At 34.9% G+C, this 19,591-nt stretch overlaps 1 protein-coding gene and 1 pseudogene across 1 annotated transcript; one reads left to right on the plus strand and one right to left on the minus strand.

Moving 5' to 3' along the window:
• Window positions 1–410: 410 nt before the first annotated feature.
• Window positions 411–2,044, minus strand: LOC145151685 (sequence-specific DNA binding transcription factor). Its single transcript, XM_079075361.1, has one exon. It carries the CDS (start codon window positions 1,733–1,735, stop codon window positions 473–475), a length of 1,263 nt encoding a protein of 420 aa, XP_078931487.1. The 5' UTR covers window positions 1,736–2,044; the 3' UTR covers window positions 411–472.
• A 9,622-nt stretch (window positions 2,045–11,666) lies between these two features.
• LOC145117291 (solanidine UDP-glucose glucosyltransferase 1-like) lies at window positions 11,667–16,849 on the plus strand (annotated as a pseudogene).
• The last annotated feature ends 2,742 nt before the right edge of the window (window positions 16,850–19,591 follow it).

Raw genomic sequence — 19,591 nt, forward strand, 5'->3', positions numbered from 1 at the left:
TGTATTCCTTTTTTTGAATGTTATTATTGTTTATATAAATGTTGAGTTTCAAATGATTGAAATTGTAGTTGTCTCTATCCCCAATATGGGAATCTACGGGTTATTTGAATTTTAAAAGGTTTTAAGAGTTGAACTTCAGAACTTGAATATCTAACTTATTATTAACTCACTATGTATCATGTTTTAAGACTTAAAACTTGGAATTTTAGAATATTTGGGTTGTGCATTTGGACTTTTATAAACTTATGTGTTGTTATTAATTGTATATTACTTGTTACATATTAAACTATGTCAAGGGCGTGGGTTTCCTTCCAAATGATGGTGTTCCTCGCCATGACCTCAAACCCGGTTTTGCATTTTAAACATGTAAATATTCATTAGAAAAAAAAAAGTTAAGTAAAAAAAAAAAGTTAAGTAAAAAAAAAGTTATATATCTACAGAAAAAGAAATGACATCAACCATTAATAGAAGATTAATCAGATGTTCTCTTATGAAGATTAGATGAGTATTGGTGTTGAAGATCAACCAATTCCATCTCTTTTTGCCTTAACAAAAGCACCATTCTTTCATTCTCAAGCTTCATTCTTTCATTCCTTAGCTTCTCCACCTCCATTTCTCTCTCTTTTTTGCAGCTAAATTTCACCCATTTCAATCTTTGCTTCTCTAATTCGTACGATTGCCCTTGAAACCCTACTCTTTGTTCTTCCAATTGCATCATCTTTACCTTCATCCATTGCCTCTTTTCCCATACGCTTTTTGTCAAATCTTGCATCACACAACTGATTTCGCCATTAAATTGTTGGATTATGCCGTCATGCCCATCGTTTTCTGCAGTTCTACCTCTTTTTCGGCTTGATAAGCCGTCGTCCTCCTCCTCATCGGGGTGGCCATCACCGTCGTATTCATCATCTTCTCCCTCATCGTCGTCTTCTTCGTCTTCGTTGTTTGAATGGACGCAATTTTGTCTGTGGTGTGGAGGTTGTTCGGTTGTGGTGACTTCCGGTGGTGAAGAATGGTGGGCTGCACCACTTCCGCCACTCCCTCCGCCGCAGCTATTGTGATAAGCACACATTTCCCTGAAGAAAAGATGCTTCGAATTGAGTAATTTCTTGGCTTCTTCCTTCAATTTCGGCGATAAATGATCCATGGTTTCGAGCAAACTTTGATTCTCGACGACTTTACAAGCAGTTCCTTTCCCTAAAATGTCGTTAACCCTTTTATATCTTTTATTCAAATCATTGAATTTATCTTCACATTGTTGTGGAGAAACGTAAAACCCTCTTTCCATCATCGCTCTGGAAACCGACTTCCATTTCCCTTTCTTCTGTAAAACCCCACCTCCACCGCCTTTCTTCTTCGCCGCCGTGTCGGACCCACTTGGTTGCTCCGACCCACCTTCATCTCCGATATAGAAAACCACCATTATCAACAACCTCACCATGTTATCCGTCCATTTCATTCTCTGCCACGGTGACCCCTTTCTCAACTTCCCATCGCCGCCGCTATCCTCAGTGGTAGACGGATTGTTCATATTGTTGCTATGTGGCTCTTCTTCGTCGCTAATTGGTGAAGCTCTTTGTTTTGGAGCTGCATACGGGTACCCTTGTTTTGCCGCCGCCGCGAACGGTGGTTGCTGGTGAAGGAAGTTGGGATTTTGCTGGTGGTTTAACGACATTTCAAGCCCTAACATTCCCGACCCTCCAGACGTGTTAGAGAACATTCCATTTGTCTCCATTGAAACAGCTTCTAAAACTAATCAAAATTTCGAGAACTAATTGGTACAAGAACAGATTTTGAGAAACACCCACCAGCTAAAATGATGTGGGGATTGAAACCCAGAATTTAAAACTGCGAATTCATTGATTATTTTGGGTAGAGATGAAGATAGGAGCGATGGTAGAAAGGTACGTATGGGGGCTGATATAGCAAGGGGCGGAGCAGCTGGTTTTGCAGTTGGTGTTGGTTTTGTAAAACTAGTTTCACCGACAAGTATCTGCCCATTGTTTTGCTTTCATCTTTTCTTTTCTGCCACCCTTTTTATACATATACGTACATAAATAATGTATCTACAGATTATGGGTGGGTTTGGGTTTGAGTGATAGAGAGTCCACAGGAATTTCTAAAACAGTCAACTTGTATATTATAAAAATAGAGTTGACCTTGTCACCCCAAAAAGGTACGATTCATGCTGATTATGCTAAAGGAAAGTAACCTGTTTCTTTTTCTGAAGTCAAAAAGTCTGCGGTCTGCGGATCACATCTGCAAAACTCTGTAACAAAAGAGATGGACCAAACGTCTACAGTCTCCAATAAAAAGATTGTTTGTTTACTGCTGAAATAAACTGAATTTTAAATAAAATGATTTTACAAACTTAGAAATGATTTTTCAACACCAAAATTTTAATAATAATAGTTATACAACACCGAAAAGTCACCTTGGCCTAACCTGTTGGGCCAGGGTGACATAAAAAAAGTTTGGTTTTACAATAACAATTTCATTTAAAACAATTCAATATATATTGTGATGAGTATCATCACTCGGTCATTTTTTCCTTATTAAATTATGAAAATTAGTAATATATTATATAATTCATATTAGAATCAGAATTATTAATATACAAAAATTATATAATATACAAAGATTATTAATGGTTTATATAATTTATATTAGAATTGAAATGCAATGCTTTTATAAATACTTTAATATAACTCAGTTTTTTGGTCTTAAACAATAAACATATCACATTTTTTTTTTTATTTTGGTCGCACATCATAAAAGTAGAAACATGGTTTTTGTGTTCTATTTTTTTCTTTTAATTATTGAAAAAAACTCAATAAACAAATGTATATATTAATAATTAAATAAACATAAAATAAAGAAGTTATAATGGCAAGGAAGAAATCTAAAATGTGTTTTCTTTCAATATGATGGATTTGGGAGGCGCCTAAAGAAAAAAAATGCAAATGTTTTTTTGTTTGTTTTGGTTTGGGTTTATTGGACTTGTGAAGATGTTAGAAGACATTAGTCCATGTCTGTGCCAAGAAGACTTCACACAGACGTTTTTAGATCTGCGTACTTTCAAAAAACAAACGGTCTGCGATGTCATATGTCTGCGCGTGGTCTGTGCGGCACAGACAGAAGTGGTCACGCAGATCTGCAGACAAAAAACAAACAGCATTTTAAATTGTAAAGACATTTGATAAACAACGTAAAAATATACTACGTAATATAAAAGTGATGTTAGAATGTATCTAAAAGAATGTTCATTATTATTTGACGAATGTAGAATACATTTCATTTAATTATTTTTCTGGTTATTCATTGCTTAAATGAAATTTCATGCACCATTTATTATATTGCAATATTAGCAGCAATGATAAATGAAAATTCATGCACCATTTACCAAATTGCAATACTATCACGGATATATCATTTCGTGACTCTTGAATGTCATATACACATTCAATATCGTATTGCATATTGTCGTAGACGAACTATTTATTGATATTTTCTCAACTCATATTAACATTTGATCATATATACACTTGTAGATTATATGAAAAAAATGATGATGTTATTCAAATTAAATCGAAGATTAACTATGAAAAAAATGATGACAACTATAAGCTTATATTTAATCTTTAAAAATACATATTAAGAATAAGATTTTATTATTGGGTAAACTACACGAATGGTCCCTGTGGTTTGGAGTAATCTGTGCGTTTGGTTCCTAATAACTTTTTTTAACTCGGATAGTCCCTATATTATGTTTTTATTGAGTCTTTACTCCCTTACCGACTTGAATCGACTATATTGCCCTTAATGATATTTGTTTTTATCTTTTTATTATTATCTATTACTTATAATTAAAAAGAAATGGTAATTAACTTTGTGGGTCCCACACAACCTCCTATCCCTTCCTTTGACTTTTCTCTCCCTTCCCTTGACGTTTCTTTCTCTTGTTCTCCTTACTCTCTTCAATCGATGACAATCATCCATTACTGCCACCCACCTGCCTCCGATACTACAACCTGGAAGAAGGTCATGAGTCATACCGTCATCGACATCCTCTGTTCCAAACGTCGATCATCTCCTTTCTCATTTACCATCGGTAACCTAAACCCAAGTGAAAACCCCATCGATTTTTTTTGTTGATCTTTCTATCTCGATTTCTACCTGTTCGGATTGGAGATCTATGGTGTGGTTGGATGGATATTTCGATTCTACTTTGTTTCAGATTTCTATATTTTTTGATTTAGTTCTGTTTCAAATTTCTAAATCGCCGATGAAGATGGAGAGGATGGATCTAGGCATCTCTCTTCTCTATTCCATCACTTTCTTACCAGATTTCTAGATTGTCGGATCTGATGTCGCCTTAGTCCCTTAACACATCAATGTTCTTACCAGATTGAACCAACAATTGAAGCCATTGAAGTTGCAGGTTTGTCATTAGATACTACTTCTCCTCCCTCTCCTACCTACCGTAGCCACCATCGTGTTAGGATTCGGAGTTTTCGACGATTTTTTCGTGTTTGACCACTTTAATTGATATCGCTTTTAAAACAGTTTGTTAGTGAACCTTCACTCCTCAAGCCCAGTACGGAGAACTCCTGTTAGATCCACACAAGCTTGCTTCCATCCTACCCATCCATAAACCAAAAACATGTCTAAACCAAAATATCCGTCGGTCTAAATGTTGATTTTTCTTTCAAAATATCCTCCGTCTACTTGTTAAAATTATTTAAAATTTGCATTAACACATTCTCTCCGAGTGTTGTAAAACTATTTTAAATTTCCATTAGCACATTCTCTCCTAACATGCACTTAAACTTGATATGATGGTTTTCATCATTTTATATTAGCATGTTTTCTATGAATATCACTTCGTTATTCTAAGTTTTTATAGTCGACATGTTACGAAAATAATATAAATTAGGACTAAGGGAGGAAGGAGTCATTCCCTCCTAACCCACTAAACCCACTGTCACATCATTTTTTCTCTTTTATTTTTCTTCATCTTTCCCAACCCACAACACACGGAAACCCTATCTTTTTTAACTCACTCAATTAAAAAAATACAAAACAATCAAAGGTAAAACCTTAATTAGCAATAGAGTTATCGACGGTACCACTCCCAGCTTCAACGAGTTGGTTGATTGGTTTCACTAACTCACTTCATTATCTGTTATCTGGCGAAGGGTGTTTAGATGGGTAGATTTGGTGCTTCCGGGTGTGGATATACTACATGATCTATTTTTTTGGTTGGATATGGTTTCGATCTCGGGTAATAAAAATACGGTTTTGGTGACTATTATTCAAACGACATTATGGGTGATTTGGAGATATCGTAATGGTATCATTTTTGGAGATTCTAATCCGATTAAAAACCGGATTTTTGAAGATATAGTTGATTTTTCTTATAATTGGTTTAGTTCTAGAAATTTTAAAACTAAAACTAATTGGGTTGATTGACTTAAAAACCCAATTCTAGCTATTTCTTTGTAATTTCTAGCTTCTTGCTAGTTTCGTTTTAATAATATTTGGTTGTTCAAAAAAAAAACTCACTTCATCATCTCTCTCTACTTTCTTTTTCTCATTTTCTTTTGTACCATGTGTTTTAAAACTTGTACCTTAGTTGTTTTGTATTTTTTTTAATTGAGTGGGTTGAGTAGGTTGAGAAAGATAGGATTTTCGTGTGTTGTTGGTTGGGAAAGATGAAGAAAAAGAAGAAACAAAAATTGATGTGACAGTGGGTTCGGTGGGTTGGGAGGAAACGACTCCCTCCTCCCTAACATGAATTTTGATAAATATTCATTATCTATCAATACGTGTCTTTTTTAGTGCTAAGTTTACACTGATAGCTCCTTATCGTTGACTATGTGTCCTTACCCCACTTAGGAACTTTTTAACATTAGTGGGGGCTATGTGTCCTTAACCAAGTTGGTAACTTTTTTAACATAGTGGTCCCTATAAGAACATATTACTAAGAGTAAAGTCATTCACACCAGGAGGGTATGAATGGAAAACTTCCCGTTACTTTGTGGGTCACATTATCATTTTCTTCGCCTAAACCAATGAAATGGGTGAGAAGCTTTCATTACTATTTTGTTTTTTTATTTTTTAAAAATTATAATTTTTAAATTAATAATAAACATAAAATTTAATTAAAAATAAAAAACATTTCAATAATTAACATAAAAATTACATTAAATCTAATATTTAAATAAGTAGAAAATTAAAAAAAATATATACAAACAAAAAATCAAACAAACCACAACATAGAAAACATAATTAATATCCTAATTAAAAAAAAAACAAAATATGTCACTCGTAATCATCGTCTTCGTCATCGACCTCATTGTCTTCATCATTCTCCTGAAAATCACTATCGTCATCGGAATCTTCATTCTCGACGAACATATCAGAATCCTCGTCTGATTCGTCAAACAAATCATCGTGACAAAACTCTATCAGCGGCTGAATATGAGTCCTATGAACGTGCTCCACCAAATCAGCACGAAGGGCGTGATTAATGTCGCTATTGTGTACTTCTCTTCTATTTGCCCTATACTTTTGTGTACCAACGACTACTCCTTCGACATCTGGCAAAACTTCATTTTCGTTGTACCGACATATCGCTCTTCCTTCGTCTTCAAGAATCATATTATGCAATATGATACATGCATACATTACGTGTTGGTTTGCGCAAATATTGTTGCCCATAAACCAAACAGATCGCTTTGCAGAACTTGTATACACACTCCCGTACGGTACACTCTGACATCCTAAAATACTCGTCCCATTTGTCTGCGCCCATGTTATATGCTAACTGACGAATTGCAGCCGTGCATTTTTGAATTGGAGAGAAACCTTTTATCCGTCTCGCATCTATTTTCCATTGGAAATATGGAAAACGGCCTTCCAAATCGCCAACAATACGTAAAAATAGTTCCTTCCTCATCCGGAACCGATGACGAAACTTTACAGCGTAGATGACGTCGTCTGCAAAGTAGTATTCTATAAGACAATCGTGTCCGGCTTCGCGATTTCTACGCAACGGCGGGTTTCTTGATTTAGATCGTGCATGTGATGTTTCATCAAGGACGGATCCAGGATTTCGTGGTAGGTGTTGCCGGTGGCACGTAGGTGTTGCCGGTGACACATTTTTTCTTTTACGTAGTGGCACAAATATAGAAAAAACGAAAAATTCAAAAATTTTTACACTGTGGCCGAAAAAATAAGGGTTGCCTGTGCCACTATGGGCACCATAGTGGAACCGTCCCTGTGTTTCGCTATTACGGAACCGATAAACTTAGCCTCCTCTTGAGCCGTCGAATCGGATGATAAAGATGATGACATTTTGATTAATATTTTTTAGAGAGAGTAAGAAGGTATGAGTTAAAAAAATGTTAGGTGTTGTGGTATTTTTAGTGGGGGAATAGAAAATATATATATATATATATATATATATATATATATATATATATATATATATACACACACACACACACACACGTTAATATAGCATTTGGAACAAAAAAAAAAGAAAAAAAAAAGAAAAATTGCTAACAGCCAATCGAAAGAGGAAGGAGAAGGCGGCATCCCCATCCCCCATTCCTTACCCACCCTCGCTTTCCCGCACCGTCGGTGCGGTGTTCATCGGAGCGAGAAGCTTCCCGCCCCCACACCGTCGAGCCTTAGAGGGCGTAACACCCCTAAATAAGCCCAAGAAAAAATATAAAATTTATGAATTACGAGTAAAAACACTATCAAATTAGCCCAATATTTGGTTAAATCCAATCCCTTATGTAAACCCAAATCTAAACAAACCCATTATAACAATTTTGTCCAATATAGTTAATAGGCCAAAATTCCAAAATAGACATAATACCTATGGTTGGCCTAAAACAAAAACTATGTCCAAAGACTAATAAAATTTTCATTTATTAACGAAGAGGATTAGTGTCGAAGATCATGAAGATAATAAAAAATAAATGAAGTTTGAGTTATTAATTTTATTTATTTACAGATGCCTTAATAAAAACAACATTAGAACCGGTTGAAGAACAAGAAATGGGCAAAAAGAACAAGATTATCAAGTAATTATTATGAGTAACAACAAGATAAAGCGTCATGTTTTATAAAATATAGTAACAACATTCATGCAATTTGCTCTTACTTTTGTTTAAATTTTGATATAAACTATAGTTTTTTAAACTTAAACAGAAGACGATAGTTACAATACTTCAATTTTCATATGTATTTGTCTTTGTCTTTATATATATTTTAACCATTAAAATTATCTTTCGTTCTCAAACATCTATTTATCTTTATACTAGGTTAAAACTCGTGGAACCCACATATCATAATTTTAAATAGAATTAAAAAATTGATTATATAATAAAATAGTATATCATTAATTTAGAAAAACTTATGAATTGAAATATTGTATTTTTTAATAACTTTGTAATTTGTAAGTATTTAATTATACATGTAAATCCACCTATTTTATAAAAGTCATGAGTTTGTATAATGCAATATATTATTTGTGTTAAATGACTTATAATAAATTTAAACCCGTGGAAACCACGATTAAAAAGGAAAAACAATATTCATAACTTGTGTACTATACGTTATTAGAGTAAAGCAACTTTAAAATATCCATTATATTTGAAAAATATTTTTTATCCTTTTGAATATTTCTCATTAATACTTTGTCCAATGTGTCAAAAGATTATGAACCTAAAGAACTTATTCTTCCTTGACCAAGGAAAATATTTTTTTAACTGAATGAAAATATTTTTAGCTTATTTTTGGTGAATGAAAATATTTTTAACTGATATAACATGCAACTATCCTTTTTCTCATTGAAATGTTTACATCAAATAAGTCAAACTATTGTCCTTCTTAGATGAATATATACAAAAATGAAACATACTTCATATAACTAATTGTTTAATACAAAAAATAAGTTTGGAAAACTAATTACGTTTTTTTAGCAATTATACAAGTAACAATAAAGTAATTACCTAATTTCTTTTTCATCTTTATCGTTTTCTTTTATTGTTTACCGATTAATATAAAAATAATAAATATTTTTTATATAATCAATTATTTAACAATAATTAAGTGTTAAACCTTTATATATAACATTTTAGGTCATTAATATAAGTAACAATTAACTATTACCACAGCTAACATCCACAAAATACTTACACAAAATACTTAAGCAGATGTCAAAACTTAGTATTGATATGTAAAAAAATATCAAGTATGAATTTTAATCATAAACAAATTTAAAGAAATGCCCATCAAAACAATCTAAGAAGAAACTATCATGTAAATCGAAGGAGCACATGATCTGTGAGATTTTAATTACTTGTACAATTGACTAATAATTTGTATTGATCAAATACAAACAAAATAAGAAAATAAGCTGATAGAAGTTTGATCAACTAAGTTGACAACACCCTCGCCCAAAATGCCAGATCTTTAAGTACCCTGAGATCCATTTCATAATTGATAACACGTAGAAATGAAAGTGGGATACTTTAGTAAATAAATTAATGAAATGTACATTTCTTCTATCATAGAAAAGTATTCCAAAAAGTAAAAAATAAGCTAATACATCATATTTCTATCGAAACTTAAACTTATAGAAATTAAACTACTCTGACCCAAAAAAACACTTACCCATACAAAAAGAACATCAATTCCTTTAACATGCCTATCTCTCCATATGCTTAGCTTCTTAACCCATTTCAACCATGACCTTCTTATCAACATTCCCTTCATTGCGATTAAAACCAAGATGATTTTTGTTAATCTGCTGTTAAAACATATGAAAATTCAAACCTTTATTTCATTAGTAGACGGGAAACAAATATTTGGTAATGAGCAACTAATATCTCATAACTGTACCCAATTTCAACCAGTTTTATCTGAAAAATATAAGGGAAGTTACATGTTCGTACATCAAGCCTTAGTGAATTGTAGAAGAAAGAATCATTATATAAAACAACAACAATTTTCTTTCCTATGTCTTGCATTTAACTGAAAAGGTAATATTACGGTCATCATCAATGCGATTAATTTTAGAAGGCAATGGCCTTTACATTCCCTTCATCTGCCAGCGCCTATAGAAAGCACATAGCTTAGCCAACTAAAATCGAACTCCCAGATAAAATATGATTTCTTTTGAACATAAGAGAGAAATAACAAAGAGAACATGGAGTAAGAGCCAACATTTGTAATTGCATTAGTCAGTGTTGTCTGTCCATGATCAACATGTCTAAATGTTCCAAGATTTAAATGAGGTTTTCTGAGATGGATAAATCATATCATTAAAATATGCACAAAACAGTTTTACCTATTTTCCAAATTTAACTTGTTAAAAAGGGTATCTAACCAATAGAACAACATAGTTCTTAAAATACATTAGTCTTCATTCCACAATCTTGTTAAAAGACTGTATTTTAGGGGGAAGAGACATACCAGGAAACCTGATGTAGTATAGAGTTTTCAATATATTCTGCACGTTTGGGATAATGGCTCTCATCATCATTCCTGGTCTCAACCAACATTAAAAAACACAGAAGATGTAACTTATAATCAGTCTACGTTGTTTTATATCTACTCAATGTTGAAAACTTAGCTAATGAAGCAACATAGTAATCATGAATTCAAACTAAATCTTGCAGGTTCTTTCAAGCTTTTCATCAAACATTTGACGTGCGTCTTCAGAGCAGCAAACTTTGAAACACAAAAAAGAATATAATAAGCCCCAAATTAGTTTTATTATCTCTTCACGGATTAGTTTTATTATCTTTTCATGGACCAGCTTTGTTAGAAAGAAGCAAAACTGATAAATTTCTCAAATCTATTTTAGAGTAATGTTGTTGGAAATTGAGGAAATCAGAAGATTGATGAAATAAGAAAAAACGTACCAGCTATCGTTCGCTCTCGACTCTAGAGTGACGAAATGAGAGAAACCAGTCATACTGAAATCAGATACTATGAATTACGAAATCAACACACACACATCGTTAAACACACACAATACATTTAGTGTTTGGAGGAATAAGGAGAAGGTTGTACCTCCAAAATTAAGAATCTTGGGATTTTAATGTGAGGAAGATACATAACCTATCATTTGCTTTTTCGTCTTCTTGAATTTAACACCTCGTGTAAGTAAACTTTCAAGCTTTCGAAATATTTAAGGGACGACTGATTTACAATTGAAGGGAGTGAATTAGGGATTTTGAAATCCAAATCACAGCTAATCAAGGGACCGAGATTTGAGGATGATCGAAGATTTAGAAGATAAATTCTTGATTTTCGGATTGAAATATGAAATTGAAGATGAAAGTATTTGACTGGTAAATGAACATATAAGGGCCACAGGGATAATTTCGGAATTTCACTTTGATAAAATGAGCGGCAATATAAGCTAGGAGAGGGCTTGGAGAATGCCACGTGGCATTTTAGGTACTGTTTTATTAGAAGAGAGGATATTAACGATCATTATAATTATAATCACGTTGATAAAAAATGTAGAATATAATTTATATCAAAGACAAAAACTAATTAACAAATTATTATTATAAAAACGAAAATAGTCAAATTAAAGGGGTGTCACCCAAAAACAAATGGGAGCGAAGGAATCCATGACGTCGGAGAAAACTAAATCCTCCATGGTGGCCGACGCCGGAAACCTTCACGTCGTCTTCCTCCCTTTTTTGCTTCAAGCCACATCATCCCTTTGGTCTACGCCGCCAGGCTCTTTGCCTCTCGAGGCGTTCGCTCCACCATCATCACCACCGTTCACAATGCTCTCATATTCAAATCCTTCATCGATCGTGACATCTTCGCCGGATTCCCCAAAGTCGTTCAGACCATCAACTTTCCAGCATCAGAGGTCGGACTGCCCATCGGAATAGAAAATTTCAACACCACCACCAGGGTTGGTCCAGACGGTGGGCAACCCGGGCGACCGCCCAGGGCCCACGACTCCAGGGGGCCCAAAATTTATGGGCTATGTAGTGTATATATATAAACCATCTATTACCAAAATGATTTTTAGGGGTTCAAACTCAAACTAGCTTCAAAGATAAACAATTTGGTTTGCTTGTTATTGCTAATTGAACGTGTTTATAGTGAAGAATAAATGATATATTTTTTTAATCTTTATTATATTTGTCTTTAAGGACCTTTTTTTCTTTTCGCCCTGGGCCCATATACGTTTGGACCGGCCGTGTCGGCCACCACTCTAGAAACCGCATCCAAAGTCTATCATGGCATGATGCTGCTCCAGAAGACAATTGAACAAGTGATTCGTGATCTTGCTGCAGATTGCATCTTCTCCGACATGTTCTTCCCGTGGACTGTGGACCTTGCCGACGAGCTCAATATCACGAGACTGTTGATTTACCCTTCGTGTTTCCTTTACCACTCCGTTTTCCACAGCTTGAAAGTTCATAAACCTCATGAGAATGTGAAATCTGAATCAGAAAGCTTTGTGGTTCCCAATTTACCCGATAAAATCACGATGAAGAGGTCTCAGGTTTCAGACCATTTCAAGTTCAAGAACCTATGGGGCGAGATGATTGAAACGATTCAACAATCGGAGAAGCGAAGTTACGGATTAGTCCACAATACGTTTTACGAGATCGAACCAGCTTATGCCGATCACATGAAGAAGATTAAAGGTACGAAAATCTGGCATATTGGCCCTCTTTTTCAGTTTTTCATTCGCGAGGGTTCGTCGGAGAAGAAACACAGTTGTCTGAGTTGGCTTGACGATCAAAAACCGAAATCGGTGATATTCGTTTGTTTTGGAAGTTTGGTGAAATTCCTAGAAGCTCAGATCACTGAAATAGCATTAGCGCTTGAAGAAGCTAATCAGCCGTTTATTTGGGTGGTGAGAAAAGGGGAAGATGAAGTGATTTGTGGGTTGCCGGCCGGAAGGTTTTGAGGAGAGGATTGGAAGGGAAAACAAGGGTTTGATAATGACGGGATGGGCTCCACAGGTGGAGATTTTACAACACCCGTCGATCGGAGGGTTCTTGAGCCACTGCGGTTGGAACTCGATGCTTGAAGCTATGGTGACCGGAGTGCCATTGATGACATGGCTGTTGTACGCCGAACACTGTTACAACGAGAAGCTGGTGGAGCTTTTAGGGATTGGAGTCGGAGTAGGGGCGGAGGTTTGGAACTCGGGTTCTGAGATCACTAGCCCAATCATCGGAAAACAGAATATAGTTGAGGCTATTCAGATATTGACAGGTGGATCCGCCTGTGAGTGTAAACCAGACTTGGTGTGAACCTGACATCAGTAGTTGCACCTCTATCTATGTTGACAATAAGAACTCAAATGGCAACTTCGTATGTTCATATAATGAACACAATAAATGGTAGCAGTAGTAATTGTAGGCTTGTTTAAGTATAAATAGAGGCTCTAACGTCAGTTGTAAGACACCACAAACAGAGAGTGTAGTGTGTAATACTTAGAGTGAGTATTAGAGGGTTGTTTATTTTTCTTGTAATATTGAGCGTGTAAGCTCTTCTCTTTTGTTCTAGTTCTGAATAAAAGTGTGTTTCAACCCCAACAAGTGGTATCAGAGCTTGGTTAAGCTCCGGGGGGAAGCATTCTCTGTTTTTTGGTCGAAATTTTTTTGTCTCAAAAACAATTTCGGAGTACACTGTTGGAAATGTCTCGTTCTGAGGATTCCGAAAATATATTTTTTTGAATTTTTTGACCACCGGAAGGACTCCAAATCACCGGTCAAAGTTGGTCAAATCTGCCGGAAAAGTCGCCGGAACAACCAGGGTTCGCCGGAGAAGACGACACTGTAGCAGGTACTGTAGCAGCACTGTAGCAGTGACGTCAGCAGTGACGTCAGCAGCTGACCAAAGTTCTGGAAATTGCAGTTTAGCCCCTGTTCTTCCGGAAAATGCAATTTAGCCCCTGTTTTTCAGAAAAATTGCAATTTTGGTCCCGTTTTTCAGAAAAAATTGAATTTAGCCCCTGTTTTACTTCTGTAAAAGTTCTGTTTGCCCCCTGAACTTCTGATAAGTTCATATTGGTCCCCGTACTTCAAAAAAAATATATATATTCTTACTCGTGTATGCCCAAGTATATGCCAAGAATGACTACACCAACCTCGTCATCTTCTCAAGCCGGAGTTGAAAGTTTTCAAAGAACCGGGAAAGACGGTAGCATTACGTTACACTATCCAATGCTCACGAAGATGAACTACGCGGTGTGGGCCATAAAAATGCGAGTGAATTTACAAGCACAAGGAGTATGGGATGTAATTAAAAATGCAGAAACGGACGAACGTAAAGATCGGATGGCTCTTGCGGCTATTTATCAAGCAATTCCAGAGGACGTACTTCTGATGTTAGCTGAGAAGGACACAGCTAAAGAAGCATGGGAAACGCTCAAGATGATGCACATGGGAGCCGATCGGGTCAAGGAGGCTAAAACTCAAACCTTGAGAAGTGACTTCGAGGTGATCCGGATGAAAGACAGTGAATCGGTAGATGATTTTTCCATGAGATTGAATACTATCGTAACCGGTATTCGATCTCTAGGTGAAAAGATTGAAGAAATTACGGTTGTGAAGAAGTTTTTGCGAGCCGTACCGATACGATTTATACAAATCGTAACATCGATCGAGCAATTCGGAGATTTGAAGAATATGACGGTGGAAGAAGTTGTGGGTCGTCCTAAGACCCATGAAGAGAGACTTCGAAGCTATGGAGAAAAAGAAGAAGGACCTTCTCTATTGCTTACACATGCCGAGTGGGCATCTCGTTCGAAGCAAACTGGCGAGAGAAACTCGTCAAACACTTCAAGAGGACGAGGAGGACATGGTAACCGAGGCCGGGGACGAGGCCGAGGTCGTGGACGTGGCCAAGGAGGTGGTCGCGAGTACAATACAAATCGGAATGACCATAATCCTTCTCGAAAGGATAAAAGTAAAATCAAATGCTTTACTTGTGAACAATTTGGTCATTATGCTTCGGAGTGTCCAAACAAGAATCGAGGTGAGGAGGCAAACCTCACTCAAGCCAACGAAGAAGAGCCTATTTTAATGATGGCAACCTCACAAGAATATGCACACAAAAAAGTGTCTCTAAGAGAGAAGATTTGTGTTAATCTTCTTGCATCGGGAGAAAGTCGAGTCGAGTCTGAGGTATGGTATCTCGACAACGGTGCTAGCAATCACATGACTGGAGACCGCTCAAAGTTTCGCGAACTAGATGAGCACGTTACGGGCCATGTGAAATTTGGGGATGGTTCGACCGTCGCTATTTTGGGAAAAGGGTCGATTTTATTCGATAGCAAAAATGGCGACCAAAGACTCCTTAATGAGGTATATTTCATTCCAAGTCTAAAAAACAATATTATTAGTCTTGGACAAATGACGGAGGAAGGGAGTCGGGTCATAATGGATGGGTCGGATCTGACATTGTTTGACAGAAACAAAACTCTACTTTTGAGAGTTAAACGATCCCCAAACCGGTTATATAAAACTCCTTTAAGGACCGGTAGACCGACTTGTCTTTTAGCAACAAAAGACGAACCAGCTTGGATATGACATTCTAGACTCGATCATGTTAACTTTCTCGCCTTAAAGAAGTTGTCCGAAAAGAATATGGCAATCGGAGTCCCAAAGATTGAGCACCCAAACCAAGTATGTGAAGGGTGCGTTCTTTCCAAACAAACCCGAATTCCTTTCCCGGATCATGCAGTTTTTCGAGCTCAAAAACCTCTACAACGTGTTCATGCGGACTTATGTGGTCCGATCACACCTACGTCTGTTGGAGGGAGTAAATATTTTCACCTTTTAGTAGACGATTTTAGCCGGTGGATGTGGGTTTACATGCTATCGGAGAAGTCTCAAGCCTTGAGCGCTTTCAAACGGTTCAAGTTGATGGTTGAAAAGAATTCGGGTTATCAAATAAAGACACTTCGAACGGATCGAGGGGGAGAGTTCACTTCAAAAGAATTCTCATTATTTTGTGAAGAAAATGGTATTCATGGCAGCCACAACAGCAGCATGTCAAGCCATTTGGCTTGCTAATCTCGTGAAGGAGCTCACGGGACATCATATTATGCCTATCACCTTATATGTCGATAACAAGTCAGCAATCGCATTGATGAAAAATCATGTGTTTCATGGTCGAAGCAAACACATTGACATTCGTTATCACTTCATACGAGAATGTGTTGAACGTGGGCAAATTATAGTGGAATATGTCAACTCGAAGGATCAACGGGCGGACATCTTTACAAAGGCTTTAGCATACGTGAAACATAGTGAAATGCGAAACATGATCGGCGTGAAGAATCTCTAGCCAAGTTCGGTTTAAGGGGGAGAATGTGAGTGTAAACCAGACTTGGTGTGAACCTGACATCAGTAGTTGCACCTCTATCTATGTTGACAATAAGAACTCAAATGGCAACTTCGTATGTTCACATAATGAACACAATAAATGGTAGCAGTAGTAATTGTAGGCTTGTTTAAGTATAAATAGAGGCTCTAACCTCAGTTGTAATACACCACAAACAGAGAGTGTAGTGTGTAATACTTAGAGTGAGTATTAGAGGGTTGTTTCTTTTTCTTGTAATATTGAGCGTGTAAGCTCTTCTCTTTTGTTCTAGTTCTGAATAAAAGTGTGTTTCAACCCCAACACCGCCATAGCTGAAAGTATCAGATGCAGCTCAAAAGAGATGGCAATGAAAGCGAAACACGTTGTTGAAGAAGGTGGCTCTTCTCTCAACGATTTAATGGCTTTGATAGTAGAACTGAAAGCCATTAAATCGGGCCCAAAGCCATGAAACAATTTGTGCTTTTAGTTTTTACTTGATTTTCATAAAGAAGCCCATCTTTTAAATCCATATTTGAAAGTGGGAGGGGTTAGCTAAGTAACATGAACCTAGGTACTGTTCATAAAAGACTTCATTAGTGAATAAATATAGTAAATTGAAAATGTACAGAATATCAGTTTTATTTACAAAAAGAAAATAATGACCTAATTTAATATTTCAATTTGATTTCATAGGGTTGTTTATATATAAATAAAAAAATATGTTAAGTGACTTTTTATTTTAATCTTTATAAGTTAATTTTAACTTGATAATAAAATAGATGACTCTAGTTCAAAGTTCTTTTAAGATTCATGCTAAAATCATGTAAACTTTTAGAAAGAAAAATAATAACTCTTAATTCCAATGATAAGAAACTTTTCAAGTAGCAAAGAACTTAAAAGAACAATCATAGAGATGCTTTAATACGTTGCATACATAATCAAATATGTATCCATACTTATTTCTTGTATTTTATCCCTACCACAAATATACTCTTGATTAAATTGCTATTAGGCTATACACCTTCTATAGTTGGATTCATGTTTATATATTGTTTTGGGTAAATTTCTAGTTTATATTTATTTACTTGCTCCCTCCTGTAGAAAGACAATAACAATTGTTAATGGTTCTTTAATTATGTGTGAATCACTTATATAGTTATATCAACACTTGTACAAAGTCGAACAAAAGAACAATGAAGCCATAATTTGAACAACTTTTAAGAAGAGCACCACAAAGAAAACCAAATCTAAACAAAACAAACCAAATTTGAATAATATCTACAATTTCAGATTCCGTTTCCCCTAAGGCCCTAACAGGCTAGTTTTGCAGGAAAGACTATTTTGTCCACAAAGTATTTATCCTTGGGCTTCGCTTTGATTATGGGCCGGGCCTGTCTACACCATGAACTTTTCAGCACCGGTCCATCATAATAGGGAATCAATAGAAATGACATTCAGAGTATTACATGGCATTCATAAATTTTCTAGCGAGGATGTCAGGAAACTACACTTGTGTCCATTATTTTACCACAAAAATACCATTTCTCTTATTACTTATTTTATTTTGTGTATTTGCTCAATAATCTTATTGTTCTATCTTATTCGCCTTTAACAGTAGAACTCTGGATCTTGTCTTAGGATGAATATAGACGAGTAACCAAAATGTCCGTATGTGAGGGGGGCATGAAGTCATTTAACAGGAAATTATGGATGTCATTTGACAAATGTATAGTAATATAGTATATATTTTTGAACCACAAGATCGTGTTCTAACTTTCCAAAAATGGGTCCAAACCTGCCATTCTAACCAAACTATATAGACTATTTCTATATTTTACTTAATATTAAATTAGTTTAAAAATATATAACAACTAGATTATGACCCGCGTTAAACGCGGAGGAACGCATAAATTAAATACAAATTTATATAGATATTGCAGAATATTTATAACAAAACAGGGTTATTGGTATTATTGAAATGTGTAGAAAATACACTTAAATCGATAAATATATATAGTCGTTGAAGGACCTCTTTATAGACAATATTTTTTGTTTTATTAGTTGAACGACCTTTCTCATCACATATGAGTACCTTCAAACATTTTTTTACTTGTGACACAGTAAACAACTACATATAGCCGCTCATGCATGAAAATGAGTCTACACAAGTATAATCCAACATTTGACAATGTACTTTCAAAATACATTGTTATTTTATAGTTATATTGCGAAGTAAAACTGTTTATTTAAAAAAATAGCAACTTATTTATGTTCCTTCAAAATGAACCACATAAAACCCTCCACAATATTAAATGTAAAGAAACTCTAACCAATAAATATAAAAATAGTTATGTTTGTTCGATTTAGATATTGCCTGTGACTCCTTGAAAATGTCAAAAGATAGAATAGGCACACAATATACTTGTTATTATGAGACAGATTAAACAATTTAAACACATGTGGATGTCTTTTTTATTTTATGATAATGATAAAATAATGGAAAAATGAATGCCTACTTCAAGACATCTAAAGACGTTTGAGTAAGGTTTGTGGTCTTAACTGCTGAGTATTCGTATCTTTTACATATAGCTATTAAATGGTTATTGAAAATGAATTAAAAAAAAACAATGTTTACTTGTTGCTTGGATGCTAAACAGATAAAAGAACAAAAAAAACTTGATTTTCATTATATACCCATTTAGTACAAAAGTTAGCCAAGTTTAACATTGATTTTTTTACAAAGGTATACACACATGTAACATCATAATTTCATTATTTATAACATCCAAGTTTAACATTGAGTTTACTATTTTCGAAAATAGAATCATGGTTACAGATTAAAAAGATGGAAACAAGAAACAAACACAACATAAAAAATATATAAATTCAAAAACAACATAATACATTCAAATTATAAGTATTTAACAAAGAACCATAGGAATGAGTAAAAATATATAAATTCGAAAACAGTGTCAGATTAAAAGGATTTTAAGGAAGAAGTACATACACTTATTCGACTAATCAAACTGATGGGAAGGTTGAAGTTTTTTTGCTTTTGTTTCCTGCGGATGAATTATGACAGAATGTTTCTGTAAATCGATTATTAAAAAGGTTTGAAATCTATATACAAGTCAATATGATGAAAATTAGCAGGTAATCAATTGAAATCTCATTTAAACTTAAAATAGAAGATATCATACTTGAAAATGTA

The sequence above is a fragment of the Lactuca virosa genome, chromosome 1, assembly GCF_052849685.1.
Source record: "Lactuca virosa cultivar CGN04683 chromosome 1, Lactuca_virosa_CGN04683_v6, whole genome shotgun sequence".
In the NCBI taxonomy this organism is placed as follows: domain Eukaryota; kingdom Viridiplantae; phylum Streptophyta; class Magnoliopsida; order Asterales; family Asteraceae; genus Lactuca; species Lactuca virosa.